The sequence below is a fragment of the Podarcis gaigeae genome (genome assembly GCF_964106915.1).
Source record: "Podarcis gaigeae genome assembly, chromosome: 8".
Classification (NCBI taxonomy): Eukaryota; Metazoa; Chordata; class Lepidosauria; order Squamata; family Lacertidae; genus Podarcis; species Podarcis gaigeae.
This window is the reverse complement of record NC_139684.1, coordinates 75,372,385-75,385,785: the sequence shown is the minus strand read 5'-3', so window position 1 is coordinate 75,385,785 and position 13,401 is coordinate 75,372,385. Positions and strand designations below refer to the sequence as shown.

At 44.0% G+C, this 13,401-nt stretch overlaps 1 protein-coding gene across 2 annotated transcripts; it reads left to right on the top strand.

Moving 5' to 3' along the window:
• The first annotated feature begins 1,365 nt into the window (after window positions 1-1,365).
• On the top strand, window positions 1,366-13,347 carry LOC310851717 (phospholipase A2 inhibitor NAI-like). 2 transcript variants are annotated; one of them, XM_083754379.1, is made up of 6 exons: window positions 1,366-1,457; window positions 5,531-5,635; window positions 7,045-7,164; window positions 9,352-9,507; window positions 10,695-10,829; window positions 13,031-13,347. In XM_083754379.1, exons 2-6 carry the CDS (start codon window positions 5,587-5,589, stop codon window positions 13,177-13,179), a joined length of 609 nt encoding a protein of 202 aa, XP_083610505.1. In that variant the 5' UTR covers window positions 1,366-1,457; window positions 5,531-5,586; the 3' UTR covers window positions 13,180-13,347. The 2 variants fall into 2 exon arrangements, with proteins under 2 accessions (XP_083610505.1, XP_083610506.1); XM_083754380.1 differs by lacking the exons at window positions 1,366-1,457; window positions 5,531-5,635 and adding an exon at window positions 5,880-5,986.
• Window positions 13,348-13,401: the final 54 nt, after the last annotated feature.

The following is a 13,401-nucleotide window of genomic DNA, read 5'->3' as shown; positions in this document are numbered from 1 at the left end:
CCATTCCGCTCAAAAATCCCTCCCTATGAGACCCTAGATCAGGCATGCAAAACCTTTTCCAGTCCCAGGATCTTATTTTCTTCTGGGCAACCTTCTGGCAAATGCCAGTTTGTGGGTGTATTGAGAGACAAAATTGGTTAAAACAATGGATGTGGATTTTATCTTCCTACAATAGGCTAGTTTCTACATATTATCCTACACTCTGTCCTCCAGCCTGGGAAGAGGTGAAGTTGGGCCAATGAGAGTATGGCCAATGTGATTTGGGGCGATGTAGGCAGTTCCTCTACACACTGTGCTGAGTGGAGTGGGCCCAAAATTGAGAACATCCATAACTGAGATGATCCATTTGGGGGCACCAAATGTTGGCTTCACACAGAGCGCCATATTACAAAAGCATACCTTCCACCATCCCACTGATCAAAATCGGGACGCTTGGGTTTTTTTGGATCCTGAGCTCTTATGGGAGCCAGCTGATTCCCACAAGAGTGCAAGACCAAGAAATGAGTGACTTTTGGTCCAGTGCTCTGGTGCAAGCCAATGGACTTGCATCAGAGCACCAGACCAAAAAATGGAAATTCTGGGATCCAATCAGAAGCTGAGACGGCTTCTGTAATTCCAGGATGTCCCACTTAAATCAGGATGATAGAGCAGTATGCAAAAGATTACCAAAGTCCACCCATGGTATGGCCTGGGGAGATTTCTGAGGACCAGACTGGAAGGCCTTATGGGGCCTCATTTGGCCCCACAGACCTGAGGTTCCCCACCCTAGCCCTAGACCCTCTGGGAGGCCCTGCTTCTTTAATTAGTTGTTTCACGGTGCTGAGAAAACCCTAGAATTATGCAAGAGCTGCCATATGTCCAGACATTATTGGGATTGACTTCAAGGAACAATTTCTGAAATGTGGCGCTTTGTCCTGGATCTTTGGCAAATTGTGGGTTTTGGCATTTTTGAAAGGAAAAAAAAAAAGCTCTGTAAATCAATTGTGGGGAAACTTTGACCCTACAGATGTTCTTGAACTGCAACTCCCATCGGCCCCTGCAAGTTGTAGTTCAGCAGCAACTGGGGAGCCAATGGTTCTTCACACATGCAGTAGAGGAAAGCCTCTTGATAGAGTTGCCCACAGGTTTGATTGAAAAGGAAAACTTTAGTGTGTCAGGCATATTATGAAACCTATTCCAAAAATTAAATAAATGTGTTTTTCATAGTTCAAGGATTTAGAATAGTCAACAAGTTTATAGAGTAAAAACTAAGGTCAAGGAGTGTAAGGGTGGTTTTGTAACAGTGCAAGCTGGTATAGGAAAATGTCAACACATGACTGGTAAGGGATCCTAGGATAAACGTCCTATAAAAGGTCCCTTGTTAGTCTGTGCAGGAACTCTCCCTCTCACTCTTGCATCTTTTTAATCCTCCGGCTCTCCTACCATCAGAGACCATCCACACACAGCTTTAGGCTCTGGTAAGAAGTTGCCTACTAATTGGCTTGATCTACCAGTCTAGTAAGGTTTTTTGCTATGGTGGGATGTTAGTTAATATTTACAAAGTTGTTCGATTATTAGACTATGGAGATATATGTTTGAAGTATGATGGAGCTAAACCAATGATTTTTAAAATGGTGAAGAAAGCAATGGAAAAGCATTCTGTGTATGTCATCTTAGGGCTGATTAGTATAGGATTCCAGATCTCACTGGGGCCTTTTAAAAGCCCTTTCTGATGCTTTTTTGAAATCTTACTGTAGGGGAGAAAAAGAAATTAAATACTTTGGGGAATCTTTAGGAACACTTGGCCCACCCTGGAACTATCCCTGAATTAATCTGGGAATTGGGCTAATGTTGAAGGGTTTTTTAATATATTAAAAAATCCCAATTAAACATATGGTTGGGATGGGGGCAGGGAAAGGAGGAGAAACTATGCCTCCAAGAGTAGGAGGGTTCAATCCTGTAGGAGTTGATTTCTTCAATGCCTTCCCTATGAGGAACATGCTGGTTAAGGAAATCTGTGCCACCTTGACAGCCCTGGGCAACCTGATCTGGGACTGTCTTGTCCCGACATGGCCCAAAGCTGGATCGTCCGAAACAGCCTGATTTGGTTTGGGCACAAGGTAATTTAAGCACATTATTTTAAGCATTTTAAACATAGGGCAATAAAGGGCACATGTCAATTTTATTGTAGCATTGTTGCCCCTATACCCTGGCAAACTGGGAAGTTCTGCAGTTTGTCATTTGTACTATGCTTTTGACTTGTTCCAATTATGAAAGAGCTTGGGGGAGGGATCACAGTGAGGAAACTCATTTATACTAGGGTTGTAATATTTCCTGACACCTGCAAAGTTGTTGAGCCCGGCCCCCCATAATTAAGAAAGATTTTGGAGCTGTTTCCGCTGACATTTTGCCAATTCAGCACAGTTCCCCCCGATGCCATTTTTACACCCAAAAGCCAGGACGTGTCAGGAACTTTCCTGACATATGGCAAGCCTAATTCATACCATTGTGCTATCAATATCTCTACACTCCTTGGGTTGAAGTGTCAACTGCATGCTAGCCTTAAATCCCTGATGCAAAGTACATGCTACTTTTCACAGTACAAAGCCTTCAGGTAGGGATGGGTGAGAAATTTGACCCATTTGCATTTGCAGCTGAACCTATCAAACCCACACTTTCTGAACTGAAATACAGTGGACCTCGCATTAAGAATTTAATTCATTCTGGAGGTCCATTCCTAACCTGAAACTGTTCTTAACCTGAGGTACCACTTTAGCTAATGAGCCCTCCCGCTGCCGCCGCACCGCCACCACTCAATTTCTGTTCTCATCCTGAAGCAAAGTTCTTAACCTGAGGTACTATTTCTGGGTTAGCGGAGTCTGTAATCTGAACCGTCTGTAACCCGAGGTACCACTGTACAGCCACCCTTCAAAATCTGCAACTCATCTGAATTTTGCAGTGCAGTTCTCAAGTCGAATAACATTAGGGGAAAATGTGCATGGAAATCAATATATTAGTGAAATGGCCATTCAGACATGCATTACATTTGAAGAACATGCATGCAGAAAAATCCATATATCAGGCAAGAACCACAGACCCTGGTTGAGTGCCAGGAAAACTATGGGGTCTTGCCAACTTTTGTTACATGAGGTTCTGGACTGGATCTGGGCAGAGGAAAGCTAAGGTGAGGAGGAGAGGGAAACACACCTCCCTGGAAAGACGTGAACAGCACTAAAAAGCATGGGTTCTAGGCTTGTTAGAGCACTGAGGAGGAGCAGTCCAAGTAGGAATTAGGGGTAGATAGGAACGTAGTGTTTTGTGTTATAGAGTCCCCTGTAAGATTATTGTTACTTGACCAACCTCAAAGTAGCAGGGGGCTATCTGGAAAATTCTACTTCATTGTGAGATGATGAATAGAAAGCAGTAAGGAATCTGGTGCAAGACAAACAAATTCCAACCTCCAACCCGCCACTACGATTGCTGTGTTGTTCAACTTCAGGAATTTATCAGAGGATGCTCTCATCAAAATTTGTCCAAATACAGGATGTGCAACTGCAAACTAGTGGGAATTGTCTTGTGTTTCACCAGGGTTTAAAGTAAAGCATGTGCATTGTGTACCTAGGACCCTCATACCTACGGGACCACCTCTCCTGGTATGCCCCGTGGAAGACCTTAAGGTTCATAAATAACAACACTTTGGAGAGACCAAGCGTCAAGGAGGTTAGATTGTTTTCAACTAGGGCCAGGGCCTTTTCAGCACTGGCCCCGATGTGCTGGAACGCTCTGTCACAAGAGACCAGGGCCCTTCAGGATTTGACATCTTTCCGCAAGGCTGGCAAGACAGAGCTGATCTGCCTGGCCTTCGGCTTTGACTCACTCTGACCCCTTATATGGGATTTGGTATATAAATTTCCCCTTGGCTTTTTTGCTGGTCCATGTAGGATAGTTGGCTCGGGTGAATATCTGATGTTTCCTCCCTTTATGGTCTTGATTTATGGGCTACTACTAAAATGAGGCTGCACTTTAAGCTATATTTTAAGCTGTATTTTAAGCCATATTTTAATTAACTGTTTGTTTTTTGTTGTTTCTTTTTCTATTACATTTTATTGTAATTCATACTTGGTGTTAGCCGCCCTGGCCGGGGAGGGTGGGGTATAAAAAATATATTATATTATTATTATAAAATGTGTCACAGTGAGTTAAATGAGTTCCGTGTTTATTCAAACACTTCCAGAAAGTTTACTTTGGCTAATCATTCACTGCAGATCTTCACATGCTCCACCTTGAGAGGTTGTCCTTCTTCCATGTCCCTGAACTCTGGCAGGCTTTTGGCTCCACTGTAATATACAGAGCTGTCAAATAATTAAAAGAGAGACTCTTAGCCCATCTAGCATTGTCTACACTGAGTTTAGAGAACTGGATGTGGTCATACAGGCATAGGAACAGATTATGCAAGCCTTGGTGATCTGCTGATCATTGGTGCTGATCATCCGGACTTGGAAGACATCACTGATCAGCAGTGCCTGCAAACAGCTTTTGCTCCAGCCTTGTCTCATATAAGATGTCTTGGCAAGTAGACATGGGTTGGTCTAAACAGCATCATAGGTGAAATTGGAAGGCTTGACAGAATCAGACCAACAGGACAGAGGTTGCTGAACCCTGGTCTACATTGATTGACAGCAGGTCTTGGGGTATTCAGAAGGGGGGGGGTAGTCCTAGCCCTACCTGTAGATTGGCATATGGGCAACTCTCTTCCCCCCCCCCAACAAATTGATGTTTGTCTTTAATCTGTTAACTTTTTATCATAAACTTTTTATGATTTTATGTTTTTATATCATTGTAAACTGCTGTGATATATATTCATAATTCAGCAATATATAATTTTTTTAAAAAAAAAAACTAATACAGTGGTACCTCAGCTTACAGATGCTTCAAGTTACAGACACTTCAGGTTACAGACTCTGCTAACCCAGAAATAGTACCTCGGGTTAAGAACTTTGCTTCAGGATGAGAACAGAAAATGTGCAGCGGCGACACAGCAGCAGGAGGAGGCCCCATTAGCTAAAGTGCTGCTTCAGGTTAAGAACAGTTTCAGGTTAAGAACGGAACTCCAGAATGAATTAAGTTCTTAACCCAAGGTACCACTATAAATAAGTAAGTAAATAATACTCCACTGGAGGTTTTCACGCTGCAGTAATCTGACATAAAGCAAGAGTTGATGTAGTGATTTTGAACCCTTTTGAACAAAACCAAACTCTGAATTCACAACATGTCTTTTGCATCTAATGATGAAAGAAATGCTACGACATGCCTCATTTGTTAATCTAGTGTTGGTTCTGTTACTAGAAATGGTTTTCTAACTGAGCTTAGAGCTAAAATCTTGCCCCAAATATGAATTCACAATAGCCATATGGGTTTCTAATATGGCAACTAACAGTCACTGCTTTCCCAGATGGGCAATATAACTGTTTGGTCATGTTTTGGATTGTGCTCATGCTGACAAGCTTGCTCTTCTAATTTATTGCTCTGAATGGTTTTGCGGCTACCTCAGGCAACACGGATAAATATTTTGTGCAACCACTCTTGCACCGTGTATTTCCTGTCACCATGAAAGCTCTCCAGGAACTCTTCTTCTTCACTCTGCTTCTTACTATAGGTAAGGAATGTTTCAATGTCCCATAGGAAAGGGAATTGTTCCATTAGGATCAATGGGGCCAAGCTAGATGTCATTTGATGCCACCTCATTGGTGTGAATATCCAGAATAGCTTTACAAGACGGATGGGGAACTGGATATGACTGGTTGGCTGGATCCTTACCTCCACCACATGGGCCAAGTCAGACAGGGCTCTCCACTTGCCTATCACCTGATATCACAATGGCATCAAGTGATCTGCTTTCACCTGTATGAACCATCTGGTGATAGTTGTGGTTTGCAAAAGTTCCCTGAGGGTAGGGATCAGCTGGAGTCCCTTGAAGGTGTTTAGATAATGTCTACAGAAGCTTAAGGTAAAGGGACCCCTGACCATTAGGTCCAGTCGTGACCGACTCTGGGGTTGCGGCGCTCATCTTGCTTTAATGGCCGAGGGAGCCGGAGTACAGCTTCCAGGTCATGTGGCCAGCATGACTAAGCCACTTCTGGAAAACCAGAGCAGCACACGGAAACACTGTTTACTTTCCCGCTGGAGCGGTACCTATTTATCTACTTGCACTTTGACGTGCTTTCAAACTGCTAGGTTGGCAGGAGCAGGGACCGAGCAACAGGAGCTCACCCCGTCATGGGGATTCAAACTGCTGACCTTCTGATCAGCAAGTCCTAGGCTCTGTGGTTTATCCCACAGCGCCACCCACATCCCTTAGAAGCTTAGAAGCTTACAAATGGCTTCGATCAGATTTCTGGCGGGTGCCACTGGGATTCAGTGCATTGCATTTTTCATCAATCTCCTCCATAGCTAGCTAAACCAGAATAAATTGTGTGAAATGATTACAGCAGGGGTGGCCAACTCCCAAGGGACTGTGATCTACTCACAGAGTTAGAAACTGACAGTGATCTACCCCCTTTTTTGGGGTTCAGTTTGAAGTTGTTGAGCTTTTTTTAGGGAGGAAATCCCCTTCTTGGGGGGTGCAGGGCAAAAATGTTGAGCTTTTCTTAGGGGAGCCAAAGTTGTTGAGCTTCTTTGGGGGGAGCCGGTGATCTACCAGTGATCTACCACAGGTGCCCAGTGATCTACCGGTAGATCACGATCTGCCTGTTGGACGTACCTGGATTACAGAATGCAGAATGAAAAAGAAATTATACACATTTGCTCAGTTTACCTAGCTGCTATTGATCACAGAATTGGAGTTGTCTGTGTGTGTGTGTGTGTGTGTGTGTGTGTGTGTGTGTGTGGCAGATTTTCTACAGAGTCTTCTTTCTAGGCACGGGCTCCTGATGTCTAGAAACAGCCCCAGGTGGTTTAGAGGGACATCACTTTAGCTACCAATGGGTGGGTTTTGCCCTTTTATTGAATTTAGAATTCTATCTGTCCCATATACTTTAGCTTGCTTTGTTTGCTTCCTGCATCCAGGTGCCTCGCTGGACTGTGAAACTTGCATGGTCTTCAACACTGACAATACTGAGTGCCAGAAGAAGACTTGTGATGCTGGCCAAGATACTTGTGTTGTTGGTGTGAGCAAAACCTCAGTAGGTGGGTGAGAGAGATCATAAGCCATGCCCTGACAGTGAATTGGCCACAGGTCCTATGCAAGCTACATGGACTTAAGAGCTGAAGGTGCCTTATACCCCTGTTCCAAGGTCCACCTGTGGGAACTGATAGGTTGGTGAGTGCCAGGGACAGGGCCTTTCTTTGTGGAGGACCCACATCTCTAGAATACCCTCCCCAAGGAAATACATGTGATCATTTTTTTCCCAGTCTTTAGGAAAGCCTTGAGAGCTTTCTTGTTTCAGTCCACATTCTGGTAGTTGGCTGGAACACTGTCTTAATGATGGTTACAGATAGGTAGCCGTGTTGGTCTGCCATAGTCAAAACAAAAAAAATTCCTTCCAGAGAGATACCCAGAGAGAACTTGGTGCAAGACAGACCCAAAAAAGAAAATAACAGAACACCTCTAGTCATCACATACAGCTCCCAAGTTAAAACAGTACAACACATCATCAGAGATCTACAACCTCTCCTGGACAATGACAGTTCTCTTTCTCAAGCTCTGGGAGGAAGACCTTTCATTGCCTACAGACAGCCACCCAGTCTTAAACAACTCCTAACCCACAATAATACTACAACCAGACCTAACACGGACACTGGCACCAGAGCCTGCAATAAACCCAGATGCCAACTTTGCTGCCACATACACCCGGACAACACCATTACTGGCCCCAACAACATCACACGTACCATCTCGGGACTATTTAATTGCTCATCGTCTAACATTGTGTATGCCATCAAATGCCAACAGTGTCCTTCAGCTCTCTATATTGGACAAACAGGCCAGACCTTACGCCAAAGAATAAACGGACATAAATCGGACATCAGGAATCACAAAACAGAGAAACCAGTAGGAGAACACTTCAATCTCCCAGGACATTCTATACAAGATCTCAAAGTAGCTGTTTTACTACAAAGGAATTTCAGAAATAGACTGGAAAGAGAAGCTGCTGAATTACAACTTATCACCAAACTTAAAACCATGGAGAAACCTGGTCTGAACAAAGACCTTGGATTCTTATCTCATTATACATGACAAAGCCATTTTTCACCTTTTCACCCCTTGCTTTTTCCTGTAAGACCTATTGCAGTCGTTAAGAGTCGTCAACAGGCTCATCACAGCTATCTGCCAATCACCCATTCCCACCACCCGTCTGAGTAATACCCCTCCCCACCTTCTCACTATATAGAAGGGTCTGGAAACTTCTGTTTCAGTGTATCTGAAGAAGTGTGCATGCACACGAAAGCTCATACCAAGAACTGACTTAGTTGGTCTTTAAGGTGCTACTGGAAGGAATTTTTTTTTTTTGTTTTGTCTTAATGATGGTTTTCTTCACTGCCACTAATTTTAAAGCTTTTCTTTTGTTGTTGTTACTGTTGTTATTTTTATTTGGTCCATCTAGAGATCACTTAGTGCCCGCAGATCTTGAAGAAATAAAGAATTCCTTTCAAAGAAATAAGCAAAAATATCATACATAAAAATACAATGAGCACAGTTTCAGGTGATTTGCATTTTAAAAGTCCAAATACATGGCTATGCAATATACATATCTATTTATATTTATAAAAAAATAATTACTAGGCAGCATCAGAGACCCTCCAAGTGTTCCAGGTTTCCAGGGACAGTCCTGGATTAACAGAAGTCATCCCGGTTTCTAATTTGATCCCATAATGTCCCACTTTTCCTTAAATTAGGACACCCCTCTTTTCATCGGAGAAATGTTGGAGGGTATGGAGCTATGAGGGCCCCAAGTCAAGGAGAAAAGTAACTATACAACCTTTAGAAGACATCTGAAGGCAGTCCTGAATAGGGAAGTATTTTTAATGTTTAATGTTTCATTATGTTGTTATATATGTTGGAAGCTGCCCAGAGTGGCTAGGGCAATCCAGTAAGATGGGTGGAATGGTAGTAGTAGTAATAATAATATATATATATTTTAAAAAAATAATGTGACTTTGGTAAGAGAGGGGGGTGGCTTGCAGAGAGCCCAGCATGAGCTAGAGGACCATAAGCAGAACCGGAGAATCCCAGGCTAGAGACTCGATCAGGACTCTTAAAAACTAGATGGCCAGTGTTGGCATAGCCTTCTTAACTTACAAAGGAAGCTGCTAGGAAGATTTGGGCAGGTGAACATCTCTAATAAAGTGCTTGTGTTTCTTCCTCGTCCTCAGATGGACAAAGCATTCTGAGCTCAGTGAAAACCTGTCAGTCTTCCGACATCTGCAATCTTTTGGCACCAGTTCATATGCATTTTGGCAAGGATAGGGTCATCCAGGCAAATGGCGGCTGTTGCACAGGAGATGCCTGTATCACAGCTTCTCCTCAGCGTAAGTACAGGACTGCTGTTTTTCTCCTGACTTCTTTTAACTCAGTGCTAGCAGGGCTACATCATGGTGATTGTGACATAAAACAGAAGGATGCAGTCTGGGGTGGGAGTTCTAATAGCAATGGCTAAATAGCTAAACCTCAAATAACAAATAGTACCCAGGAAGGCTGGTCAACCACTGAAATATCTGCATGACAGGTGGGTCAATGGGTGAAATTGGGCATGCTGTAAACATTTGACATGGGAAACTGCCTTACATCAAATCATTGGTCCATCAAGTTTGGCACTGCCTATACTGACCGGTTGTGGCTCTCAATGGTTTCAGGAGTATCTCCCAGTCCTACCTGGAGATGCCAGGGATTCAACCTGGGACCTTCTGCATGCAAAGCAGGTGCTCTAGGGATGCTTGCTCTAACAATCACCCCTGCTTGAATGAGTAGAACCAAAGTGGGCATGGCCCATCTTGAATGCCATCTAGCTCAGTATTATTAGACTGTCAGTGGCTCTCAAGCAGGGGCACCAACGGGGGGGGTCAAGGGGTGTGCGGGGGAAGGTAAGCATCCTGTCTGTCAGGGACCGTGCTGAGGAGGAATGGTGGGAGCCACCCCCTCCCCCTGATCCTGAATCTTCCCAGGAGCAGGAGGACAGCATAGATTTGGAACAGTGGTTTGCAGAGGGGCACAGTTCAGAAGGCAGAAGCTGGGAAATACTGGATGGGGAACAGCTAGAAGAAGAAGCCCTCCCCAAGGTCAAAAAGAGCTCAGAAAGTCTCAGAACAGAAAGCACAGAGGTACAAGCTCAGATTACAAAACACAGGAGTGATGTAGATTAATAGGGATGGAGGGGGGAGTGAACCTTAATTGGGAGCACTGCTATTTCTAGAGAGACATGTTCTTTGCTGTGATTATTAAAACATCTTACTGGTAAGACGTTTCTATCATTGGATCTTCTTATTTACTGCCACGGGGGAGGAAGCCGATTCCCCGAAGCCTGACACTGTCCCACCAGCCAGGTCCAATTCCCCACCCCCTGGAAGGGGGCGGGGAGAGTTGTAGTTGAGAATACCTTGCCCTCTGGCCAAGAATTTTATGGCAGCATCAAAAGCTGAACCCAGGACTTCCTGAATCCCAGTGCAGTCTCTTGCCACCCATGCCACACTTAAACTGCTGGTCTCCCTTTGCTTTCCAGTGCCACCAGTCAACACCACGACCAATGGAAAACAATGCCCTGCCTGCTTTTCTTTGGCAAGCTGCAACCCGGAGATGGTAGATTGTACTGGCTCTGAGGACTACTGCTTTGAGGTGGTCACGCAACTCATGGCAGGTAATTGATTTAATATGAAACATTACTTATAAGTTCTCTCCTCTTTGGGACTGTGAACCCACCTGGTGGCCACCCTGGGACCATTACCCCACTCACCAGATTGGGAAGGGCAGCAGATTTGCACCCTCTCTCCCAGCGACCACTGCCTAGCACCCTAGGGTTGCTGCAAAGTTGCCTTGAGCACCCTTTCCAGGGTGGAATCTACACACATATAAAAAACCGTTCTGAAAATTTTTTTTTTTTTTTAGCCTTTTTAAAAATGCATTGAATTTGCCATAAGGCTCACCATCGCCATCTGGTGTCACATTGTATACAGTGCTAACTCGTGTTATGGACGGGATCCGTTCCAGAGGCCCGTTCATAACATGAAAAGCCCGCAACTCAAAGTGCCACGTCTGCACAGGCGCACGGTGCGATTTGGTGCTTCTGCGGATGCATGAGCGCCAAAACCCAGAAGTAACCCATTCTGGTACTTCCGGGTTGTCGCGGGGTGCAACCTGGAAAGACGCAACGTGAAGCGGACGCAACACGAGGTATGACTGTATTGCACTTAAAACGTTTTACTTGCAGCTATATAGCTGAGTCCCAGGTTGGCTGATGGTACTGAGGCATCCATGCCTCATTCTGAGGAGGGGTCTTTCCTGAGAACGAGGCACTGTGGACGAGGTGACCCTCGAGAGCACCCCTGCTGTTGCCCCTTTCACACAGCAAATATGGTTTAAAGTTTAACAGCAGTAAGCTCTTGAACATTAACAATCAGCCATTTGCTGCTTATAAAGTTTAAACAGCATTGGCTACCACAGTGGCGAAGCAGCAGGACAGGCAGTCTTGGGGCCACCTTACCTCACTCTTCAAGGACCCTACATTCTTGAAAGACCTACATTAGCTCCCAGTATGTTTCTGAGCACAATTCAAAGTGTTGGTGCTGACCTTTAAAGCCCTAAATGGTCTCGGCCCAGTATACCTGAAGGAGAATCTCCATCCCCATCGTTCTGCCCAGACACTGAGGTCCAGCTCCGAGGGCCTTCTGGCGGTTCCCTCACTGTGAGAAGTGAGGTTACAGGGAACCAGGCAGAAGGCCTTCTCATTAGTGGCACCTGCCCTGTGGAACACCCTCTCACCAGATGTCAAAGAGAAGAAGAACTACCAGACTTTTAGAAGACAACTGAAAGCAGCCCTGTTTAGGGAAGCTTTTAATGTTTAATAGACTATTGTATTTTAATATTCTGTTGGAAGCCGCCCAGAGTAGCTTGGGAAACCCAGCCAGATGTTTGGCGTATAAATAAATTATTATTATTATTATTATTATTATTATTATTATTATTATTATTATTGCTTTGATGAGGAAGGCATTGCCAAGTGTGAAGCCCTGCAGATTCCTAGCATGCTCCTCATGCTGCTGCTTATGAAGAGACAATGGCAACAGATGAGGGACCTGCTCTAGCAAGGAATCTGTCCTGAATATTGAGTCTTAGCATTTTACACGGATGATTGCAAATTTTCGCAGACCCTTGCCAGTTGAGGAAATTGGCTTTTAACCTTCACTCGAGTGAGATTTGGATATATTTTGGCTGCATAACAAAAGGGGCAGCCGAAAGAAGGCAAATGAGCCAAAACACATTTGGCACTGGCATTTCAGCTATCCAGAAAATCAAAACATTAAGAACACCCCATCCTGGCATTTTAGCCATTTAAAGAAAAGCATTGAAGACCCATGAGCGTAACTGTATAGAGGGTTTGACATATGTTCTGTTTTATCCCATTTAGTAACTGAAATACAGTATTTTTGTATCTGATATTCAGTTTTCTGGGTTGCTGTGTCTTCCTAAATTCTTTTATTCCAAGGTTCAAGTCCTTTATTATGTAGAAAAATATGTTAGCTTATTTATGGGCAGCACAGCAATAAAATTTTGTGCATATGCAGACTGATTATTAAGTTTATTTAAGTTTCCCTTTAACATTTTCATTTTACATGTATGCTTTTTTAGTTAGGTGTTTCCCTCCTTCTTTTTGTTTTTTTAGGCATTTGTTGTTCAAGGAAAAAGCTGAGCACTTTGGCATCATTTCAATGTATTTTGATTTTCTTCACCACTGTGAGCACGGCAATGGAAAAGGGGCCTATAAACTGGGATAAATGAGCTTGTTTGGGCAGAAAAGACTGAAAGGCTAATTCTACCCTGATCTTTGTTTTTCCTCTTTAGGACAGTCTATGAGCACCACTCTGAAGGGCTGTACTACTGAGTCTTTCTGTACTGCAATACAAAGTGGCAAAGTGAACTTGGCCAATATTGGTGTTTCTCTTGCAAAAGCTGAATGTCAGCCAGCCAGCAGGGCTGTTCCCTCAGCGTGATCCCTACGAGGCAACAGGGTGAAGATTCTCCTGTAAGGAAACCAATGTGGCGACACAGCACCAAGGGAAACTTCCCTTCCTATTTCTATGCAACCTTCTCGGGAGCTCATCAGCTGGGTCTCTTGTCACCTGCAATTTCTTGCATTAAAACAAGATGGAGAAAATACATTGAGTTCAGTCTTGGTTTGTGGGGTGGAGGGTGGGGAGCAAGGAATTTTTCTA

What these genes read in the sequence shown, in the direction of transcription:
- LOC310851717 (XM_083754379.1), top strand. Translation starts at nt 5,587, where the DNA reads ATGAAAGCTCTCCAGGAACTCTTCTTCTTCACTCTGCTTCTTACTATA. An exon ending in TGTGAGCAAAACCTCAGTAG is followed by an intron (nt 7,165 to 9,351) that starts GTGGGTGAGAGA and finishes CCTCGTCCTCAG; the next exon opens with ATGGACAAAGCATTCTGAGC. An exon ending in TATCACAGCTTCTCCTCAGC is followed by an intron (nt 9,508 to 10,694) that starts GTAAGTACAGGA and finishes TTTGCTTTCCAG; the next exon opens with TGCCACCAGTCAACACCACG.